Here is a 24,738-nt window from a genome sequence, read left to right as displayed (position 1 = left end):
CCACGACAAGCTAGCATCAAGACTCAAGGTAAGTGAAAATAAAACTTTTTTTTATGTTACTTTATGTTTTATTTACTATATAGTATTTGTTTAGTGTTACATGCAAATGTACAATATTTATAGTTATGAGTTTAACAATGGTTAATTTTTGCTGTTGAACCGTAACACATTTCATAATACTGACCGTATGGGCATTGCCCAAATCCTCGCGGAAGTTCCGCGGGTTCCTGCTAGTTGTAAATAATTCCTGTTGTAGGGTAACATAAAACAAAAGGAGGGGGTGTTGCATTTCGAACCATGAACCAAATCCTAGTTTTTCCATTTGAGTTTGGGGATCGCGGGTTTGCCAATCGCAGCCATTTCAAGAACGTAGCGATGGGCAAAGGTTTGCTGTTTTACAGTCAGCCTGCTCGAAATCCTGCCCACACGTTTGAGTAGTTACTGCACCACTTGACACACCTGAACAATAATGCTTGCGAGGAAATCGTTGACAAATACACCGAGAACTAGACTCAAAGGGTGGCGTACAGCAATTTCTCACCGGATGCAGTGGCAGGCATTGTCACTGAATGCACAGTACACCAATGGGTTGATGGCGCTGTTGAGCACAGGCAGGTTCTGAATGATGAGTAACGAAAAATTACGTTCCTCTGTCTCGGCCAGAAGGTAGAAGTTGTCCAGAATGTCAAACATGAAGTACGGGCTCCAGCACAGCACAAACGCTGGGAATGAGAACCGAGCACATTTGTTAACAGATAAATCTTTATACAGGCTATCGGCTCGTATAAATAATAGATTTTAAAACAAAATAAAATGTCAAGTGACACATTATGGTTGTTGAAGTTATATAAGAATTTGAAAACTATGTTGTATTAAGCACAATCAAAATAATTCAACCTGATTACGATGTACAGGCAGTCCTCGACTTATGTGCACCTGTCTGATAAACATCCACACTCACAAAACAGTTTCTATGACACCTACATATTTTTTAACACTGACTTAAAATGCAAACTCGCACTTGCAAACTGAACCACGTAACTATTTTGTTTGGCGGAGCGATCCTCCGTGAGATGTAACAAGTCAGCCTTGTGCCAGGAGTTTGTGCGTGTGTATATGTAGTGGTGGTGTTGACGTGCGCCGACTGTGACAGTGATGGATCACGGGGCGGCGCGGGGTGCGGGGTTGGGCACGCGTTGTGGGCGTGGTGTGGACGCGCGCGCCGGGAGTGACAGATGACGGGGCGGCGCGGCGTGGGTGGTGAGGCACGATGAGATGTGGGAAAACAGGATCGTAGCCAGCGCCCAGCGATTGGTCGAATAAGTGGGTGCTCGCAGCGACGTCCGCAGGTGGGGTATAAAGGGGGACGCGCGAGAGCACTCGGGGAGAGTTACCCAGTTGAAGACCCGAAGACGGAGCTGAAGACCTAGTGCCCCGAGACCCCTAGTCCCGCCGTCCTTGTGGGGACCGGGGCCCTGTGTGGCTCGGAGGCGAGGCTGTGGGACCCGGCGTCCGACGCCCCCGTGGGTCGGGCTGGGGACCCACAGTCGAGACGGATACCCCGGGCAGGGAGTGTCCCGAGTAGCTCAGTGGCGTTAGTCGCCGAGTAGCTAAGTGGGTGTTTGTCACCCGAGATACTAAGTGGATGTTGGTCATCCGAGTAGCTCAGTGGGCGTTAGTCGCCAAGTAGCTAAGTGGGTGTTTGTCACCCGAGATACTAAGTGGGTGTTTGTCACCCGAGATACTAAGTGGGTGTTTGTCACCCGAGATACAAAGTAGGTGTTAGTCACCTGTGAACGAGTTTGATAAAATAAAGAGTGTGTTACCCGTGAAGTCGTCTCCCGCCGAGTTACTACATTACATATACATGGGGTGCCAAGGCTTCGAAGCCACTCTGCAAGCGCTGCGACTCCCCCTGTCCCCCACACTGAGTACACACACGCAGTACACACACGTAGCGTCCTGGCATAGGATTGCTTGGCACAACAGGTTTAAATCCAAAGGGTACCTATGAGGAAAGTCCCACGGTTTCCCGGTGCTAGGGGATTGGCCGACCCTTGCAGGACAATTTACATCGCGGTGCCCCTGGATTGGCTTAATTGTGTATGGGCGCAAAAAGGTTAGCGGTCTAGCCGCAATGAGTCATTCATGCCGGGGTGGAAAAAGTGAGAAAAGCAGATGATGAGCAGAGGGGACCGCAGGGGCCACGACCCCCCGCTGACCCCCACACCAAATATACACCCGTAGGGTGTGTATTTGCCAGTCGGGTGTTAATCTGGATTAACGAGGGTGAGTACTGGATTCTTGAGTGCGGAAGGGCCGACAATGGATCGCGGGAACCCCGGGTGCGACGATCCATGTAAGGGCAAAAACCTGAGCAGAAACTACAGGTCGGCGCACGATTGGCCGCGCGGTACGATGCGACCCCGGGCTTTTGAAGTCAGGGGGGTAAAAAGGGGAGCCCAGGGGCCATTCAAGGAATTCATCTTCAACATCTCTGCCGTCAAGACCCCCTGCTGTCCTGCCTTCTCCAGGCGCTCACAGCGTCCATGTGATGCCGTGCGTACAGTTACGAATTACGTGGTAGGATGCTTGAGTGCCTGGGTGTGTAGGCAGTAGTAGGCTAGGCTTTTCTCGCGAGATACTCCCTCTGGGTAGTGCTGACTGGGTGGCTTACTTTAAAGGATTGTGGTTTGCGCCGAGAATAAAAGTGAGCACAGAGCCAGCAGGGGCACGCGTGTTCGCGCAGCCGCCTTCGCATTAGTGGTGGTGTAGGTGGGCGTGTGCGGAGTAACCTCGTGCAGCGGTGAGCCAGCACTTTAGCCATGTCTCTCCGAGATGGCGCTAGCGCGGGAGGACCGACCACCCGATTGGCAAGGGCCCGGTGGGAGCTGAGCGATATGGTAAAGGAGGGAGTGGAGGGGGCGAACGTAGCGCCCCCCATGCCCATCGAGGGCGGTGGGGCAGACGTCGGTCCTCACACACTCAGTCGGCAGGGGCCCGGCGGGAGTCGACTGACGTGGTGGAGTAAGAAGCAGAATGGGCAGATGTCGCGCCCCATCTACCCAGTGAGGGCGGCATGGCGGACGTGGGGCCCCACATACACACACGCGTGGGTCATATAGCCTGCATGCCCAGCCACTGCATGCCTGATCAGCTTTTGTTTGACCAGATAGAGGGGGCTAAATGGGCGCGGCAAGGGCTAGGGAAGAGATGGAGTGATGTGGCACAAGAGGATGTGGAGCTAAGTGGACTTCCCGACCACTGGTGCCAGCGGTGTCAAGATTTGCCTCTGTGGAGGAGGCTCGTGAAGGACGCTGCTGCTGGCCAGTTGGAGGCAGTCGCCCTCCAGCAACAACGGAGGGCAAAGGAGCGACGCTCACAACAATGAGCGGAGCACCGGGTGGATAAAACACAGCAAGTTGGTACAGTAGGGGGCACAGGTGGTGCATCGGCCAGTCATCTCAGTCAGTCGACCCATGGCACCTGGGTCTGCCCCGTGACCTCCTGACTGTGGGCATTTGACACTTTACATGTGCACATAGCCTGGCACAAGCGCCGTGGTGACGTCACCACCACTTAGTGGCGAATGGCGGTTGTTGTTGTTGCACACGCATGTGTGTGTGGGGAGCGGTTGCACAACGCTGTGTGGAAGCTACGTGGTCTGTCGCTCCGCACGAAGTTTCGGGTCTTCTTGGCCAAAGTCACGCCCTCACTTCTCTATGCTTGTGAAACATGGACCCCTCCTCCAATTGGACATCAGTTAGAAACATTCAGGCTGTCCTGCCTACGATCCATCCCGGGTTTAATCAGGCTGGCTTGTGTGGGGAGCTCACATGTCATTGAAAGATCTGGACACATTCTCATCAGTGAGCTCCTCCGGCAGGCAATGCTGCGTTGGCTGGGTCATGTCGCCCGCATGCCCAGCCACCACATACCCAAACAGCTTCTGTTTGGCAGGACCGAGGGGGCTAAACAGGCACAACACGGGCTGGAGAAGAGACGGAGCTGATGCGGTACAGGAGGATGTGGAGCTGAGTGGACTTCCCGACCACTGCTACCACCGGTGTCAAGATTGGCCTCTCTGGAGGAGGCTCGTGAAGGACGCTGCTACTGGGCAGTTGGAGGCAGTTGCCCTCCAGAAACAACCAAGGGCGGAGGAATGATGCTCACAACAACGAGTGGCGTGCCGGGTGGCTAAAATGCAGCAAGTTGGCACAGGTAGGGGGTACAGCTGGTGCATCTACAGGTCATCTCAGTCAGTCAACCCATGGCACCTGGGTCCGTCCCAAAACCACCTGTCAGCAGCAAGCCTTCGACACTTCACGTGGCCTCAAAGTGCACCTGGCCTGGCACAGGCGCCGTGGTGATGTTACTGTCACTTAGTGGCGATTGGCAGGTATTAGTGTGTGGGCATACACAATAGGAGTGAGCAGTAGTGTAGCAGTTAGCGCGCTGTGCTACGAAAGCAGCGACCCAAGTTAATTCTTGCTTACGGCCAACAGAAGTACCTGGTGTGTAAACATCATCACTGGGGAGACCGTTTTGCGGTTGCTAAGCTGGTATTATTGTTCTTGGTAACATTGCGGATATATTTGTGGTGCACAAATTAAGTGAAATCTCAGTCCTATGAACAAAAGAGCATGTATAATATGTTGTGAACATGCTTACCAAATATGACAGCTAGGCTGTATTTAATGGTCTTCTTTTTTGCCTTCCTGTATGTTTCTATAGGCAACATATCAGCCTGAACACCATCGTAACCTGTGAGAAAATTACGAAAGGGTTAATAAAAAAAAAAGCCATATCTAATGTCTATTCATGTATGGGGCAGTGCTCAACTTCATTAAACAATTCAATCAGGATCTAAGATAGTGGGTACATTAGAAAATGCTCCCAAGCGTATGATGGCCGATGGTCCAGAATAGTGGCAGAGTGGCAGCGAAGGAATGGAATGCATCCAAGAGGACGTCTAACAGGCAGATGGAGCAATTAATTCAGTTTGTGTGTAGGTGCTTGGGAGCGGTGGTTTGGCGGTTAGCGCGCTGCACTACGAATCTGGTGACACACACGAATTTGATTCCCACTCACGGCCAACACTAGTGAGAATTATCTGAACCGGTATTGGGCTTCCCCAAGGTCGATTAGACCTTAAATGACTACCTAGTGCGGTGTATAGAAATCGCTACTAGGGAGACAAAGGCAGTCAGGCATGGTGCTGGCCACCCATCCCCTCGTGTACCGTTTCGGCCTTCATAGGTGCTCGCTAACAGCACTTGCCCCAACAGTATGTTGAAGGCTATACGGGAGATATTTGTCTTTATTACATAATTGGATTGGGAGACATGCCAGTTTGGGGGAAGCCTTCATCCAGGGTAGATTGATCATGGCTTATGATGATGAAAAAATGAAGACTAATTGGAATGTGCACAACATATGCAATTTAATGTAATCGATGGCAACTACTATAGCCCTGCCTAAAGTACTGTACATCCCTTCGCTAGAGCTTGTGTGGCCATAAATTGAGGTACGTACCATCATTGCTGCCAGTGGTTGCCACGGGTCGACATTTCAAAACATTTGCTGCATTGCTGCTTTTTCTCCAGATGGTACGTACTATGAAAAAATTCACGACACTTCGCAAACACACGGAGCACGGTAAATGAAAATAACACTGACATATATACTTTGTTTTGTTTACGTTACGTGACGTGACTTGTTCAGTAATCAATATTTTTTTCTTTTTTGTCACTTGGATTGTAAATCTCAAGAATGCAAAAATCATTTAAAATGGATCCATTGGCCGGATTTGCTCCATTTGGGCTTCAGGATTACAGGAGTTGACAGTCAGGTGCCATGCGTATCCTGTAATTCGCATTTTTCCCACGGAGAATAACAGAATCCTGTGGCTAATTCGTCCTTACATCCGTAAGGACGAATATTTTGTGGTCTGCCGTGAATTACCGGATCCGTGAGTAGGTCACCCCCCATGTCACCGCGGATTATAACATTTCTCCTGAAACAACACTTAAAATATACTCTACTACAGGTACTGAACTGTAATCTGAGTCACCATCACCGTGAAGCAGAGGATGGAAGGCTGATTCTTAAACCGAAAAACAGACTGATTCTCATGGGCTTGAATAATTTGTTTTTATAAAATAAATACAAAATTGAAGGAGAGAAAGGGTTTACCCAATTCCGTACAACACGTACATAGATGTAGTTACTGTATTATAATCACTGGATAGTGTCCAGTCTTAATGTAATAAACCCCCTCCGGACAATATCATGTCTGTTGTCTTTTCTTTATTCGTTCTTCGTTTACACGGCTCCCTCACACGCCGGGTTCCTTTTTCCCGTTACTCCCGTTCCTTAAGCGTGGCGTTCGCTCGCTTCCTCGCTCCCTCACGCCACTGGCTGACGGCGTGTGGGAGACAGCCTCCGGCCTGCCACGTGGCCACTGGAGTGCCGGAGACACAGACGTGGTGTCTCTCTTCAACCCCTCTCCACACTGACCTAGAGCTGTCTCTCTCCACCCCTTATAACACCTGGCCCACGTGATACCACGCAGCCAATCCTCAGCCTCACCCTTGGAACCTTCCAGATGTTGCTATGCAGCCACAGGGCTACGCCCCTGGCTCGACGTCCCATTCGCTGCGGACTGAGGCCGGCAGAGCCTATCACCATCGCCCAGTTACCCCCCGGGTGCATCCTCATGTTACATTAATAAATGCATCTGGAATTACTACACAACATTAGCATAGCTTTAGGCAGTATCCTACGTTGCTCCGCTTAATTAGAGCGCAGAGAGTGTTCTGGTCGAAGGATTACGTGTTGTTTATTTGTGGAAAATATAAATACAAGTCTTTTTTTTTTAAGAGGTCCATTTAACCGTTTGTACAATGTGAATGCATGTGGCTCACCAGATGACAGTGAGCGGAATGAAGAACACCAAGCAGGCCACTGTGGTAATGTAGCTCGTCCAGAATATCTTCTTCTCTGCCCACACGATCCAGCACTGCTGCTCTCCGTTAGGCAGCAGCTTCAGTGTGTACAGGGCGATCGTCGGCGACGCAAATAGCAAAGAGAGGCACCAGGAAGCCGCTATCAGCTGACGAGAGCGGCTGTCTGCACGCCACAAAAGTAAATGTGCACTTAAAACTTAATTCAGTCACGTCGCATGGTGATATTTGGGTAGTGCTATCATGAAAATGACGGCTGTTCGTAAAATACTGCTGCCAATCACAATTTGTTTGGGGAATCATTGGGATGGCATTGGGTGTGCTACAACTGTGTGTGAACCAAGCGATTGATATTGTGATTCCACGGCCGCGTTGCAACTCCACCAACGCCGCCATCCACATGAACGCACGCACACCCCCACTAAACACACACACGCACCCACGTAGGGTCTCGATGGGGGGGGGTGCCTGGCACCACGGGTTTTCATCCGAAGGGCCCCTAGCAGGGATGTCCCCCGGTTTCCCGTTGCCAGGAGATTGGCCGACCCCCCCCCCCCCCCCCCCAGGCCAGATTACATGGCGGCCCCCCTAAAATCAACTTAAAAAGTCGTAGGGGCGCATAGAGCTTTACAGGCTGGCCGCGATGAAGCATACAAAACACAGGAGGTGGGGCCTCGAAGGCAAACACTCTACGGACAGTGCAAACAATGGGGTGGGGGGGAAGAGGGGGGGAGGATGACGTGATGCTCCCCCATAACGGCTATAGCGTTTAAAACTCGGAAGGTAAAGCACTCGATTGGCCGCGCAGGATGACATCATGTCACCCGGGGATTAATGGGCTCTGAGAGGATAAGAGGGGAGGGAGAGAGCGAATTTGAAGCAGAGTTCTCATGCGACCATCGAGAATCCCAGCCGCCCTCAGCATCCACACGTATATTGCGCAATCAGCGCAGGCAGGTGGAACGCCGCGAGTGCGGACGTGCGTGTTGTGGAGTGAAGAGTGCCCATAGGGGCGCACGCGTAATAATCCCAGGGCGGTGGTGAATCAGCCGTGAGACATCTCCAAGAAGGTGCTGGCGCGGGGGGGGGCTGGTCACCCGATCGGCGGTGGCCCGGCAAGAAGCTCCCGCGGGGAGGGGGGAGGTGGGCGTCAGCCCCCACAATATTATCCATTACCGATACAACATTGGGATGCATTTATGCACATGAGCTGATCTCTTAAACCGCTCCCTGCAGTAGTTTTCCTTTTGGGCAGGTTTTCTCCATCACCAATCTTGCCGATCCGCCATTATCTCTTCTGGTACATCTTGCTCAAAATCAGACGCCTCGGGGTTGAAATCTGAGTTAAATTAGCTCATTATTTCCAAATTTGTAAACTAAGTTCTTTATTGTTGGAAATCGTCAGTTGTTTTCCTATAGTTTGGAGGGGAACGTCCAGCCCGCGGGCCATATAAGGCCCGCAAAATCATTACCTCTGACCCTGCCAAGGCACGATTCGAAATTCAATAAATCTAGGAGTTTTTTTCATAGCAACATAAATAAAATTTTGCATGGCCCGCGAATGATGTTATAAATGTCCAAATGGCCCTTGACAGAAAGAAGGTTCCCCACCCCTATAGACAAACTGTTCCTAGCCCTACCAGAATGTAGCTTTTTCACTAATGACAAAGCAACACTAATGGTGTAACTAAAGTCCAATGCTCAAGCATAAAATTACTGCGACTTTGATATGTCCAAATTTGGTGAGAGGAGTAATGCGTTAGCACAAAAATGTATTATAACATATTGACACTGATATTTAAAAACTTGAATCCTAAATACAGCATCACTTCAAAAACTGTTGAAGTAACTATGATGATATATTTTCCCCACCAATGTATTTTCAGGATTTTTTTGGTGTGTAAAAATAAGTACAAATAACATCCGAATTGTATTTTTTATTTATTAATGACTGAAATGTTTTACTTCATCATATGATTGATAAAATGTCATTTTAAAATACTTTTATATGCTGGGTTGATGAGAAATTAAGGAAACGTGTACTTGTGAAATCACAAGTAAATAAGTAAAAAAAATTATCACCCTCTGGCTCACCTGTTTTATGATTAAATGAAATCAAAGGCAGCAGTGGCGGATTAAGCTAGTGCCTGTAGCATATGTTATAAAGGGCCCCTAAATAAATAAATAAACCTAAATATTAAAACACACATTTTTTACTTGCATAGTAAAGTAATTGTACATTTTGATTTGCTATTCAGCCAGATAATACGACAACTCGCTAAAGGTTGAAGGCAGTATAATACTATAGTAATATATCAGTAATATATCAAGTGCAGAATCACTGAACCGGAATTGATAGCTTGAAAGCATTTAGCGTGGGGCCCTTGAAAGTGCGGGGCCCGTAGCATTTGCTACTTTTGGTACTAGGATAATCCGGCACTGAAAGGCAGTAGCAATCACTGTGAGAGATTTAAAAATATGTTCAAATCAATTTCTTTTTTTATTTCACATTTGTCACTGTGCACCAGAATTATGTCAAGCATGCCCTTGAACATGTCGCATACATTATAATGTGCAAGGGAAAGCAACATCAGGTGGATTTCTAGGCCAATGTACACAACTTGTCACAATCGCTTTCTTATTTCTGTCAGATCCCTCAGGTGTTGCAGGGTTGACACTTAAGCACCATGATCTATTTTAGCAGGATCGTACAAGATGGCTTTAGGCGTTTAAGGTCTCATTTGATTATCCCTGGAGGGATGCTGGTCTGAGTCAGTCCTCAGTATTAATATCAACGCTCAACCTTTTAACTGACATTTTAACGTACTACCACAATACTAATTGGTCAGATACATAGTCTATATATAACGTACAATATTGCCTCGCTTACTATCTCAGTTGCCCAAATAAACATCCATTACCTTTGAATGTTAAAATGTCTATACAATGTATATTTTATGATGTACTAGCAATGCTAATCTATTCTCTGAAATATACCCGTGTATTATTGGGAACAGTTTAAAGATTATAAATATGAAGTCTCGGAGAAGAAGCATCGTTTAAGGATTGCAGATAATTTACATTTTTTCTACTAATCCACCTGAGTAATATTCCAAAAGTCAACCATTCCAATGGGTGTGTATGACAGTTAACATTTTACTTGTATGGGTGCATATGCAGTCTCCATGTGACTGTAAAAAAAATTACTAAATGTCACAGCCAAGTGGGAAAAATTATGCATGTTGCCCTTAGTATGTAAAAAATTACCAAATAGATGCTACTGAAGTGACTGTGAATGTCACTGTGTGGTGCCCGGCTTACGAAACCACGGCGGATAATGTGTTGGCATTATGTGTAGTCCGCTTACTGGGCGTAGTACCAGCCCTAGCGGGGCTTGGGTGAGCGCTGGTCAGCGCGGAGGCACCACGTACAGTGTGCGGTGTGGGCTCCCGGTGAGGGAGCGAGAGGGAGTGTTAGCCAGCCAGGGTTACGTTGGGGCATGATACGCTGGTTGACCTGTCGACACGTGACTGGATGATATTGGAGGGGGGCCACCGGTGGACGGGGGCCGCTGGACGGTCACGTGGTATAAAAGAGCTCTCGGGAGCCTTCGGGTTAGAGCTCGAGAGATCTAGAAGGTGAGCGGGGCGAGGGGCAGAGCCAGCCCCAGCCCAGGCCGATATAACGGGGGCCCTGTGAGGGGCTCGGGGTTCTTCGTGTTGCTGGTGATGAAGATCCACGTCAGGTAAAAGAAGCCTCTACCCACACGGTTCGGGACCCAGCTTGTGGTCCGGGCCGGGATAGCGAACCGGGTCTAGTTCTGCCGTAGCGTGGCTAGATGGGCATTCAACACCCAAGTGTAGGTTGTGCTATGTTGAGTTGGTGTAATAAATAGTGTTGCTCCCAAGACAACGTTTGCGACTCAGTTGGACTCACTACACTACTATAGTGAGCCAAGAATGTGTGTCCTGCGCGTGACGTCACTCCACGTCGACCAGCCCCCCTCATTAATAATCATGAACAGGTTACATCCTCCACATGGGCCTCCCCTCATTAATAATCATGAGCGGGTGACGTCACTCCACATGGAGAACCCCCCCTCCCCTTCATTAATAATCATAAGGTGACGTTACTCCACATCGAACAGCCCCCCTCATTAATAATCATGAATAGGTGACGTCCTATTCTTTGGTTGTTTCGGTAAAGTCACGTAGATAGAAAAAGAATAATAAAATAATGCAAATAAAATATTTATAATAAAAAAACAAAAACCGCTGATGTAGACTGTAGCCTGGTTCTTAATCGGAGTGAGTGTCCTGGCAGTCTATAATGTTGACTGGAGCCTAGTTATTAAGTTTGGTGAGTGTACTGGCAGTCTGTAATGTAGACTGTAGCAATGGTTATTAAGCTGGGCGAGTGTACTGGCAGTCTATAATGTAGACTGTAGCCTCGTTTATAAGCTGGTGAGGGTATTGGTAGTCTATGATGTAGACCATAGCAATGGTTATTGAACTGAGTGAGCACACTGGCAGTCTAGAATGTAGACTGTAGCTAGGTTCTTAACCTGAGAGAGTGTATTGGCAGTCGAAAATGTAGACTTATTCTGGTTCTTTCAGTAATAAAAAGTAAATAAAAACAAAAACCACGACGATTCGTGACGTCCCTTAAATGGACCCCCCCCCGCCATTAATAATAATTAGCGGGTGACGTCACTCCACATGAGGGGGCGAGGCGCCTCCTTCCCCCTCCTCAGCGTCAACTTATAACTCTCACTAAAAAGGCAAAACCCTCACGTCACGCGGTCTCTGTAACGCTATTGAGACATAGAAGTTAAAAGGACGTCATGATGAACAAGGGATTATAACCTTTAAATGAAATAAGTCTGTGTCATCGCTTCCTTACAAATTGCACACAAATGGATGCAATGAATATCACGTCGCAGTCTGCTTTTCGCTTGCAAGTTTCAGATTTACTGCAATACACCCGTCCTTGGATGGGCAAAAGGCGAGTTAAATATATTCATCTCTTATGTAAAAATCTTCAGATATGAAACCTAAAAGACAACTTAAAAGTTGTGAAAAGTTAATAAACATAATCTGTCTAGATCTGCAATCAGAAGGTTGTGAGTTCAAATCCTAGTTGGTCAGTACATGTTGGTGAAGCAGTGCCCAATATCACTTCAAATATCACTATCCAATTATTTTAGCCATGACTTAGAATAAAACTGAGATTACCAACTTCATAGCACAGTGAACTAAATCGCCACTTCACCCTCACGACATGAATGTATTTCAGTGGTGGAAGTGTTACCTGTTTTTGAAAATTTCATGGGATGCACGATGGCCAGGTAACGGTCTATGCTCAAAGATACCAACACGTACGTGGAGGCGTACAAAAGTACCACCTGAGAAAGAAGAAAAACCGTCACTGTGGGAAAATGTCAGTAATGTGTTAAGCAAAGCCATTCAGCCAAAGGATGAGTCAATCCCAGTGTTTGCAAGTACTGGAATAAATTACTGTAATTTAGGGTGAAAAAAAATCATATATATACCACGTGTTAAATCAGGTCAATCATCTGCTGAGTAGGTCCTTCCCAGTAATTACATATATCATGATGAGATAAACCCATCATAACAATCCCTTGCAGTTTTTGGAAAAACCATACATGTAATGAATTATTATAATCATGGAGAAATTAATGAGTCGGTAGCTTTGGTTAATGTGGAATCAAAGAAACCAGTCCATATGTAATGCGAGCAAGGATTGAGGGGGGGCGGAGTCTGGGTCACGTGGGGAGTGGGTGGAGTTAGGGTCACGTGGGAGAGAGGATTTAGGGGGAGAACCGGAAGGGGAAAGGGGAGTTGAGACGGAGTGAAACAGGAGGAGGCCACGCTGGGCAGGACGGAGAGAGTGGCGCGGTCGCCACGCGGTGGGAGACGTCGACACCGTCAGCCATCGGTGTCAGACGCAGAGAGCTAGCGGCTGTGGGAGGCTAGCTGTGTACGGGGCAGCAGTGAAGCTAGAGAGCGGAGCAGCGGTGTGGCTGCAAGGTGGAGCAGTAGGGAGACTGCCTAACGGAGCAGCAGGGAGACTGCATATCGGAGCAGCAGGGAGACTGCATATCGGAGCAGCCGAGTGGCTTTGGAGAGATCGTCGGGAGGGACGCGGGCCTGAGCGAGGACACCGTAGTAACGAGATTCTACGAACCCAATAAAGGACAACGGAGATCGACATCTGAGAGAGAGTCCTTTGTTACATTGGTGTCAGAAGTGAAATGGCATGTCAAAACAGCTTAGGAGGAAGACCGTCCCTGCACCGTCTTCTGCAGCATTTTCTGACGATGACCTCCCTCCAGCGGTGGCGCTACCGACGATGGAGGAGGAAAGCGGCGCGGGGACGAGCGGGGGTCCGGGCGTGCAGGACGTGGCCGCCTCGGTGGGCCCATCCGCGCGACTGGACGCTAAGGACGGATGGCGACAGGTGGCGGCGCAACTGGAGGCGCTGAAGACGGTGTTGGCGCAGTTGTGCGACCTTGTGATGCCGGCGACGACTTCGGGGAGGCCCGGCGGGGAACAACGGGCCGGGGCCTTGCCGTCGCCATCAGCTCTCTCGACCACGCGGCACGAAGACGCCATCTTGGGCGTGGCCGAGGAGGAACGGCGGGAAGCCGCCATCTTGCGCCCTCCGACGCGGGAAGCCGCCATCTTGCACACGTTGCGGAGTGACGCCATCTTGTCGCTGCCGCGTGAGTCACCATCGGCGGAGGACGGCGGAGCAAAAACCCGCAGCCGTCATTTAACAACGGTCAAAGAATTCTCCATCGACGGCTATTGGAGCGCATTCGCCTGCCGTTTTTAAGCGGCCGTACGCTCCGCCAAATGGACGGACGCGGAGGCCGTGGAAGTCTTACCAACACTTCTCGATGACGAGTCCGTCCGGTTCTTCCGCTCCATCAAGGCCGACAAGAAGAAGACGCTGCAGGGTGTCTTCGAGGAAAAAGCAGATGCGTACGAGCCTCCGGACGATGCCCATCGTAGATTTGTTCAGTGCCAACGGGCGCCTGATGAATCGCCGGTGGCTTTCAGAGGCGCAGTTCTGGAACTGGCGATGGCAGCATACCCCGAGACGGAGCCAGATTTGTTGGAGCCCCTTGTGTTGGGCAAGATGCTGGAATTGTCTAGAGACCTGGGGATCCCCATGCCGGTGTGCAGCCATGATAAATTGACGTCCCGTGCTGCGGCTAAGTGCTTGGACGCTCAATTTAATCTCCGACGCTGGAAGCAGGTGTCAGCTTGGACGGGGGGCCCCATCGTTGAAGGCGGTGCTACGGGGTGGGATCCTAAGAAGGCGGTCTACGTTCCTGACGACAAGGGTCCGCAGGAGTTGACGGCCGCCTCCGCCCAGTGGCCTGCTCGGGGGGGAACGGGGCCGAGGTCCGGCCCGCCGGCGCAGGAGCTTCGGGACAGAGGGGGTGCTGCGTGCCGGAACGACGTGGAGTGTTTCCGCTGTGGCCGTAAGGGCCACTTCGCCAGGGACTGTTGGGCTCGCATCCCGGGGCCGCCCCAGCAGGAGGCCTCGACCACGGACGCCGCGCGAAAAGACCAGCCAGGACAGGCAAGTCGGTGCGCATCAGACACCCGGCAAGGCCTGTCACCTCATGCATCACCATCGCCGCGCGGTCCGTGTGTCGTTAACAACGAGGTGCCTCCGATTGACCCGTGTCGCTCGCTGATGCAATGGCGCCGATTGGCACGGAGGGTAGTTGCGGCCGCTACGGGGTCGTCCACGGTACCGGGTTCTATTCAGGGGGTCGAGGTGCGTATTTTGGTGGACTCCGGTGCGTCCGCGACCATTATTTCGGATGTCATTTTCCATCTTTTGGGCATTCCGCCAGGGAGAGTGCGAGCGGTTTATGATTCATGCATAGCGGCGAACGGGGGAAGTATGGGCATTGTGGGCCAGGTGGACGCCAACATATCGATTGGGGGGGTGTCGGCTTCAGGGACCGTTTTGATCTCTAGGTCCCTCGCGGTACCCTGTTTGTTGGGGACTGATTTCCTGGCAAAAATGTCCATTCAAATAAGGGTTGATCAAAATTGCATTGAATTACCAGGGGGGCGGAAAATTTCGTTCCTACCGTCGCCATGGGGCCGGCCTGCCCCTGTTTGCCAGGTGCAGGCGCTGTCCGAAGTATCTGTTGACATTCCACCTGGTTCGCAGATGCTTATCCCGTTGAGATATCGGAAGCCAGTACCTGGCGTTGAGGGAGCGGCGGGGGTTGTGTTATCGTCGTCCACAGCTATAACGGGCGGCTCGGCGCTGGTTGGGGCACAAACGATTGTCCGGCCGGGCCAGCCCCCGTTCTTACAGGTGCTAAATGGGAGTGCGGAGAATGTCAGTGTCCCGGCCGGAACGGGTTTGGCTCACGCCACGACCGCGTTCACGGCCCATGACAACCGGGCCCGCCGGGACATGGTAAGGGGGGTTTCGGGGCCTACGGGGCAGGATGACCGTTGGGTTGCCGAGTTATACGGGGAGAATTCATCCCTGACCGGAGAACAACGGTCCGCGCTTCGCGCGCTGTTGCTAAGTTATTCCGACGTGTTCAGCTCGGATGATTTTGACTTGGGACGCACCTCCCTGCTTTCCCACCACATTGATACGGGGGATGCCGCTCCGATTCGGTTGAATTCTCATCGGTTGAGCCCGACGGAGCGGGATCAGGTTCGCGGGGCAGTGGAGGACATGCTGGCCGCTGACATAATATCCCCGTCTAACAGTCCATGGGGCGCGCCGGTAATTTCTTGTTAAGAAGAAGGATGGGAAACTGCGATTTTGTGTCGATTTTCGAAAATTGAACAAGGTGTCCGTCGCAGACGCGTACCCCCTGCTGCGTATGGATGATTCCCTCGATGCCTTGTCTGGGGCGAAGTTTTTTTCAACGCTGGATCTCTCTTCGGGATTCTGGCAGCTTCCCCTCGACGAGTCCTCGAGGGAAAAGACGGCTTTCCGTACGCCGCAGGGACTGTTTCAGTTTAATTGCCTTCCCATGGGCTTGAATGCGGCTCCTGCCACTTTTCAGCGGTTGATGGAGCTGGTGTTAACGGGTCTGCAGTGGGAGACATGTTTGATTTATTTAGACGATGTCATCGTCTTTAGCCGCACATTTGACGAACATTTGCAGAGATTGGAGACGGTTTTTGCTAGGATGCGCTCCGCCAATTTAAAATTCAAACCGAAAAAGTGTCACCTACTGCAACGATCCATGCGTTATTTGGGACACATAGTCAGTGCGGACGGGGTGGCCACGGACCCGGAGAAGACGGCATGCGTCCGCAACTGGCTAACCTCGGCCTCGGTTGGGGACGTACGTCGCTTCCTGGGGTTCGCCTCATACTATCGCAGGTTCGTTCCGAACTTTGCTATGATCGCTAGGCCCTTGCACGTCCTTACGGGTAAGGGTCGGAGGTTCAGTTGGGGTCCGCCGGAGGAAGCGGCGTTTGAGGGCCTACGCGATCGGTTGGCGACGGCGCCAACATTGGACTATCCGGATTTTGATCGACCTTTTATTCTGGATACGGACGCTAGTGACACTGGGATCGGGGCCGTTCTGTCACAGTCCAAGGGCAGCGTGGAACGCATGGTAGCCTACGGTAGCCGTGTACTGTCCCCGGCAGAAACCCGCTACTGCGTTACTCGCCGCGAACTATTGGCTATTGTCTATTTTCTCCGCCAATATTGGCCGTATCTTTACGGCCGTTCGTTTATTGTGCGCACGGACCATGGGGCTCTGCAATATGCCCTGAGGGTTGACCAACCATCTGGCCAACTGGCACGATGGTTGGAGACCCTGCAGGAATTTTCCTTCGACATACAATATCGAAAGGGGTCACGTCACGCGAATGCGGACACTCTCTCCAGATTACCGCAGGGGTCCCCTTGCGCTTGCGCGTCAGGTACGAATAGGTGTACGCTACCCCCTCGGCCTGTCGTGTCAGCTGTTGAGGTGCCTGGGGCTCCGATGTGCCCAGGACCGGCCGATGGGGTTCTGAACCTGCCGCGCTCGGTATGGATTCGCGAACAATTGCTTGACGACTCGTTGGGGGCTTTACGGAGTCAGGCTGCGAAGGGAGCGGGGAGATTGCTGTCCGGTGGGACGCCGGGGGCCGCTCTCCGGGATGGTTTGCTCATGTGGAGGGAGGGATTTCATGACCGCTGGCGTCTGGTAGTACCGTCGTCGTTACGGTACGAATTGATTCGGACTCTGCACGGCGACACTTTATTACATCTCGGGATGCAGAAGACTTTGTTAACATTGCAGCGAGACTACTTCTGGCACGGCATGACGACGGATGTCGTCGGACACATTCGGGCGTGTCCCGAGTGTGCCCGGCGGAAGCCGCCTAAAAACCCTTATGTGCCGCCTGTGCAGTCTATACAGGTGTCTCGAATTAACGAGTTGGTGGCGCTGGATATTTTGGGACCCTTCCCGCCATCCACTAGGGGTAATAAATATTTGCTGGTCGGGGTGGAATATCTTTCCCGTTGGCCGATGGCTTGGCCCTTACCCGACCAGTCGGCGGCGTCTATCACGGACGCCTTCCTATTTGGATATGTGCTGGACAAAGGGAGAGGCTACTCACGGATCAGGGGCGACATTTTTCTTCCAAATTGTTGGCGGAAGTGTGCACTGCTCTGGGAACCAAGAAGGTTCGTACGTCTCCTTACCACCCGCAGACGGATGGCATGGTGGAACGGCTTAATCGGACGCTGTCGGCCATGCTATGTCACACGGTTGACGAGAAACAAGCTGATTGGGACTTGCATATACCTGGGGTACTCTCCGCGTATCGGATGACGCCTCATGCGTCCACAGGGTATTCTCCATTTTTTCTAATGTACGGCCGCGAGAATGTGCCGCCGGTGGAAGTACAGCTGGGTACGGGGGCGAAGGGTCCTGTTAAACCTCTCCCCGAATACATTCAGGACACTGTTCGACGCGTCGCCGAGGCACGGGAGGGGGCCCGATTGGCTACTGCCAAGACTCAGGCGCGAAACGAGCGTTGCGCCCGGCGCTCGACCGGTACATGCCCCTGGCGAGTGGGGGACATGGCATGGCTACACTGCCCGCAGGTGCGGCCGGGGACCTCCCCTAAGCTTCACAAACCATGGCAGGGGCCGGTTAAGCTTATTGAAGTCCCTAACCCGCAATCCGCACAAGTTCGGTTTGGATCGCGGCGCTGGTACGTTCATACGTCTAGGATGAAGCCCTACGTGGCCCCGCGGACGGATGCGTCATCCCCTGATGTTGCCTTGCCGGTGTCTGTTGCACCCGACGCACCTCTGCCCTTGCCTGTTGACTCTGCAAGCGCGCCTGTCGTGCCTTCTACAGACGAACCAGCCATGACGCAGGCGGATGTGGCGAATCCTGCTCTGGGTGGGCCTACCACGGCGATGGGGCCACTTGACCCCGCTGCCCCCCCAATCCCACCACAGACACGGTTGCCAGAGACCCCGGACTTGGGTCTCTCTGGGGAACGGGACCTTGGCGTTGACGGGCCTCCAACAGCGGCAGGCGGTTCTACTCCCGTCGATCTTAAAACCCCATCGCATTCTCGGTCTGTGGAGGGACCGCCGCCCGTTCGTGACGGGCCGGCGACCCGCACGCGTTCCAAATCCCTTTCCTTTCGTTGATTGTTCTTGTTGTTCTTGTTATCGTTGTTATATTCTCCGTTGTCCAGTGATGCCAGATGGTTACAATGTTGCTCGCATTATTTTATTATATTTATTGCAGCCGGGGACGGCTGCGGTTTTATTTAGGGGGGGGGGGGGGGTCGTGTAATGCGAGCAAGGATTGAGGGGGGGCGGAGTCTCGGTCACGTGGGGAGTGGGTGGAGTTAGGGTCACGTGGTAGAGAGGATTTAGGGGGAGAACCGGAAGGGGAAAGGGGAGTTGAGACGGAGTGAAACAGGAGGAGGCCACGCTGGGCAGGACGGAGAGAGTGGCGCGGTCGCCACGCGGTGGGAGACGTCGACACCGTCAGCCATCGGTGTCAGACGCAGAGAGCTAGCGGCTGTGGGAGGCTAGCTGTGTACGGGGCAGCAGTGAAGCTAGAGAGCGGAGCAGCGGTGTGGCTGCAAGGTGGAGCAGTAGGGAGACTGCCTAACGGAGCAGCAGGGAGACTGCATATCGGAGCAGCAGGGAGACTGCATATCGGAGCAGCCGAGTGGCTTTGGAGAGATCGTCGGGAGGGACGCGGGCCTGAGCGAGGACGCCGTAGTAACGAGATTCTACGAACCCAATAAAGGACAACGGAGATCGACATCTGAGAGAGAGTCCTTTATTACACATATATAGAAATGTTGCGCTCCAGAACTGTAGAGCTTCTGTCCAGTTTGGTGACTGCACGTTAATTGCTTTAAAGATAGTTTGCCATTGGACCTGGCTGTCGGCATCTAAATAGGTTCCATTTTTCCTCAAACTCCAACTCGAAACCGTACACAAGAAGCGTCAGACTAGGTCCATCAACACACATGGTGCAGATGCACGCGTCTGTCCTCAATGGCTCCCAACTGGTACTGGTTCGAGCCAGATCAGAAGCTGTCTGCAGTGGGTGCAGCCTCAGTGGTACACTGCTTGAGTGCAGAAATCAGTGTCCCCATTGCTCCTTAGCGCAGAATAGTGTTGTGGCCTTCAAAACAGTGTTCTGTCAATTATGTGAGTGTGGTGGCACATGCTCAATGTATGGTACAGCCGAGATGGCGCAATTAGAAGCCGGAGCCATCCACAGAAGCAATGAGATGCCTACAATAGGCAGTACAGCAAGAAGGTTGGTCACCTATCTGCACTTAATTTATTTTTACCTTGTAAAAATGCAGCTTTCGATATACTCTGGTTTCCATTTGCATCGAACAAGAATATTGAGACTTAATTGACGTTTCTCTGGTTGAACAAATCATTGTTACTGCGATATCTACTGCTCAGTAAGTTGGAGGGAGCAGGATGTAAACAAAAAATATTAAACTTGGTTTTACATTCTGAACAATTACGTGAGCTGCTCAAATAATAGAGGGAAGGTTACTAAATGTATGTGTTTCCACGTACCATGAAAAACCAATCAGATAAGTGCATCAACGTATTACTCAAATAGCATAATTACATCTTTGACAAATTATGAATACTCAAATTGGTAATTTAAAAGGCTTTTTATGGTAATTATATTCTCATGAATAATTTATACTGTAATATTTACTGGAAAGGCTTTTTTTCATGTGAATATGAGACAGCATAAATCAATCATAACAAAATTAACTAAGAGTTCAACTTCCTTTCAAAATCTAAGATTACATGCTGTTCACCAATTATGGTGCCGGTTTTTTTTTGTTTATCCTATTTCTCAATGGCTTGCTCTATGATTATTATATAACCGTGGTTATTGCCGCATTTTTAAGCTTCTGTGATCATTTTTTTATATGCAAAACGTCATTCTAGATTACATTAAGTTGGCTAAATATAATAGGAATGAGTGACTTGGCTGAATTCCCACAAAGTGATCGATAGGCCACATGGAGGAGCAACAGCTGCAAGATGTAAGCAGAAGTCCTCATTAAATTAATATTCAAAGTTATCTCACTTTGCTGACAGGATGGGATAGGCATGGCAGTTTGACCAGCTGATGTTGAGATTGACGAGACAAGTGGCTGGTCTCCTCTGACTTTTCGAGGTGCCACGGAAGCAAGATATTAACTCCCTCACTTGGTATGCAGAAGGTCGTAAATCCTGACCCTGAAGCCTGTATATTTGGAGTGTGTACGTTCTCCCCGTGGTTACGTGGATTTTTCTCTGGGTCCTCCGGTTTTCCCCTCCACATTTATAAACATGCATTTAGAGTATTTTGTTGCTATGGAATGTCACGTGATAAGCCACTTCGTTGAGCTTTCATTTGTGGCCAGGTCGATCTGAAAAAGAGCTATGTAGCTCAGTGGCCATTACCTGGTGAAATAAAAAATAGTTTGTTGTTTAGTTTAGAATTGCAGGTGAATATCTCCTCTTCCCTCCCTGTTCCTCTTCCTTCATCTCCTTTGCTCTTCATGTAAACTAATGTGATCAATGTCCTCAAAATATTAACACAATGGTATAGCATACATTGTGGTGTTGTTTTTTGGGTACGAAGGTTTTCTGCCACATGCCAAACAATCAATAATGGAATTTGTTAGACAACCGAATGCAGGACCCTCCTGAAAAAAAGAGTCATAAGGTTCAGTGCCACTTTACTGTATAAATAAATAAAAGGTGTTAAGCTATGAAACGACCACTATGGATTCCAATGTAGTTTAATTATCTTAGCCAATCAACCTTATTGAAAATGTTTGGACAGGTTGACAAGTTAATCAAAATATAGCAGAACTGACGAGTTGTTGACAGAACATCATTGCATATTCTAAAAAGCTACTTGCCCAGATTTGTTTTTCTAGGAGAGCAGCTCCTTAAAACATTGTAACACTCTGAAAGAACATGTAATAGCTGAAGATTGAGTACTCAAGCGGCACTCAACTGTGTCTTGTTTCATCTTCAGTGGGCACAACGCTTTAAGACATACAGTACTTTCCTGGGTACATCGTGATGATATTGAATTACCAAGGGAATGAGGCTTACCTGCAGATATCGCACAATCCGGCACATGGCATCATTGGCTAGAAACTCTCCAGTATATCTCCAGATGATATCTGTAAGGATGGTCACTAATCCTGTTAGGAGATCTGCAAAATACTCAGAAAGTAGACACACATTTAACTCAAATACAGCAATATTTTAACATTGAAAAACCAGGCAATGAACAGCAAATTATGAAACACTAAACATTTTGAGAATGGTTCCCGAGCAGTGAATTTATGAAAATTGGAAATGTATTATTTTTCAATGTAATACTTTTTCCTGTCTCCATTGGTGTGGAAAGATCTTTCAGAACGTGTATTCAAAGTCAAAGCACTTCCCTGCTCAAACGAGAAAAGGAGGACTCCTCTTCATCTCGGCTCCGAGCCGGTGGGTAGAAATTTTATATTCAAAGAGTGAGAGCCATTGTCTGCACATGTTTATCACTGCCGACCTCTCACATAGTGGTACTTACTCTATCGACCCATCGGAGATGATGGCCTGTGTAAAATCAAATTGCATTTGAACTCACAATTTTCAATATAAATTGGGTGCCCGAATCATAGAAATAATCGATCTGTGAAAAGTGTACGCTTTTATAAGTTAGAGAAAGAAAAAAAGATGTATGTCAAAGATAGAAATGTTGTATTTTTGCTGAATGAAAGACAATTGTTATAACCATAATCTTCCATGTCTGTTTTACATCAGTAAGCAGTTCAATTAGTAGAATACTATTGAATAATATATGTATTTACAGGAGTACGCTGCATTAAGTGTTGTTTAGCATGTATATTGTCAATTCATTATGGAGCATTTCCTTAAGTGTAATGTTTTGCATATGCGTTTTTTTCGTGCAATTTTTTTTACTGGGAATGCAGGTGGTGATATATAAGACCAGAATGTATGCGTATAGTGCGTGCCACCAAAAAGTCCCTCCACCCCTTATTCAGCCTCTGTCTGCCAGCTCACCATTGTGTGGTCGCTGCACACGTGTTAGGTAGAAATACATTGTTCGCTGATAGTTTTTAAAAGTACAAAGGGCTTAGAAAGACGAGGGAAAAACGCAAAGTAAATGATGATCATGCCTCTGGCAAGAAAAGGCAAAGCAAACGTGTAAATCAGAGGTAAAATTATAAGTTATAACTCATTTTGAAGCAAGTCAAAAGGCGGTCGTCAAATATTAACGGTGTGTGGCAAAAAAAATCAGCAAGTTCTTTAAACATCTCTGGGAAGTTTTATCTAATTATTTGTTTGTAGTATTAGTTAAAATGCATGTTATGATCATGCTATTTTTGTCCACTTCATGATATTTAGTCACGTGTCTTTTTCCAGAAATGTCGGCTCGGACGGCTTGGAACGGAACCCCTGATTTTAACACTATGTATATGAAAAATTAGTTTGCTTTAAATAATTTCGAGTTTAGTAGCATTTCTCAGGAATGCATCCCTTGTGAATAGCGGGGGATTCTTATATATTGCACTTAAATGTCTCAGCAACTAAAAGCGCCTTACATCGCATCTCGTCTCAAACATTCAAAGGGGACCCCAGTGGAAGCTGTCCCTGTGCAGCACGAGGCATTTCAGCACTGGCCTGCAAGCGGGCATTCGTAATTTATTCGAATCTGGCAAATTTGGATCCTGATGCCAGGAGACAACAACTTACTCTTTTCAAATGACATCACGGGATCTTTAACATCCACTGTGTAGTTTATGGCTCATACACCTGCGATATTAACCAGGTCAGCACCGCTATGAATCTCTGCAACAATGTCAGTGCCATGATGGCGCAATTACACGGAATAAAGCATAATTCATTTTTGACTTCAATTATACATTGGAAATATAACCTTGTGATTCAAATTTATTTATTGGTACAATATCCTAACACGCTGACATATGGACACACAGGATGTTACAAGTGAATAAAGATTTTCATGATTATTCTCTCGTGACCAGGTAAACCATGACAACAGTGGTTACCTTTAAAAATGTGTAACTCAAAAGGTTAACTTATAAGCAGGGTTTCTAAATGCTCACCTATCTTCCTGCCCACCACTGCGCATCTTAATATGTTCACAAGTAATTTCAAGCCAATGTTGAGTTGTGACATTTCATACATTTGACAATTTGAAAACATAAATGCATCTTCAGTGTCCGTGATGGGGTGCTGTCACAGGGCAGGAGATTTCCGACGCGCATAATCGGCACACCCTTTAATGAGGAGGAGTATATCGTTTTCCATGCTGGGTCAGTAAAAGTCCTTTTTCAGTGTCGTCAACGTTTTGTGAACACCCAGATGCATCAATTTCTCGTGTATGGCTTTAGTAAGTTTTCGCCTAAGGACCGTAGGCACGACCAAGGAATAACGCTGGGACTCCCCTTCCCACCGCATGAGGAGTCCATCGTGCATTACAATGGATGGGTGACCCGCAGGGCCTGGCCCACAAGAAGCACGATGGCGCAATGTCAAGAGTGAGGCGTCATCAACCTGTAGCTTAGCCCAAGCATCATGGTCGAGATTCAAGACAGAATCACGTGGGTACTAAGCGCCTTCATCCTGCATTGTCCCTGCCGCCGCAAACACTGAGGGCACACCCTCTTGTGAGGGCTTACATTTCGACACCCCCGAGGCACACGTGCACACGACATGGGCGGCAAGCGGGACAACACGTCAGCGTTGACGTGCCGAGTGCCTTTCATGTGCACCACTGTGAATGAAAATCCTTGGAGGATTTTGAGCCATCAGGACAACTGCCCAGACAGCTGGTCGATGCGCATGGAGTACTGGAGGGCTGCATGGTCCGTGCGGACGACAAAGTCCCGTCTGTACAAATATGAACGATAGAGGAATCGACTCCTTTAAGCCACTACCCTTTCTGTGCCTTCGACAAGCTGGGAAAGGCCATGAGGGTGTGCAGTGGTTTAGCAATGGTTTCAAAATCCCTGACAAAACGCTGGTAGTATGAAGCAAATCCGATGAAACTGCGGACTTCCGCCACCGACTTGGGCACCTGCCACATGCGCACGCATGCAGTTTTCTCCGGATCTGTGGCAACACCGGCTGCACTTACCATATGGCCCAATCATTTAACCGATGTCTGAAACAAATGACATTTGTGAGG

At 49.3% G+C, this 24,738-nt stretch overlaps 1 protein-coding gene across 1 annotated transcript in view; it reads right to left on the bottom strand.

Moving 5' to 3' along the window:
• LOC144937498 (neuropeptide S receptor-like) overlaps window positions 1-24,738 on the bottom strand; it is a 49,024-nt gene that overhangs the window by 5,347 nt on the left and 18,939 nt on the right. The window contains exons 3-8 of the mRNA XM_078864778.1: window positions 21,621-21,724; window positions 12,276-12,369; window positions 6,927-7,131; window positions 5,536-5,636; window positions 4,672-4,764; window positions 542-722 (exon numbers count right to left, since the gene is read on the bottom strand). Of these exons, the coding sequence (XP_078720904.1) occupies window positions 542-722; window positions 4,672-4,764; window positions 5,536-5,636; window positions 6,927-7,131; window positions 12,276-12,369; window positions 21,621-21,724 (778 nt within the window). The remainder of the gene's footprint in view (window positions 1-541; window positions 723-4,671; window positions 4,765-5,535; window positions 5,637-6,926; window positions 7,132-12,275; window positions 12,370-21,620; window positions 21,725-24,738) is intronic.

Source organism: Lampetra fluviatilis, chromosome 1, assembly GCF_964198595.1.
Source record: "Lampetra fluviatilis chromosome 1, kcLamFluv1.1, whole genome shotgun sequence".
Classification (NCBI taxonomy): domain Eukaryota; kingdom Metazoa; phylum Chordata; class Hyperoartia; order Petromyzontiformes; family Petromyzontidae; genus Lampetra; species Lampetra fluviatilis.
Note: the sequence above shows the minus strand (reverse complement) of the source record. Positions and strands in the feature narration are given on the sequence as shown.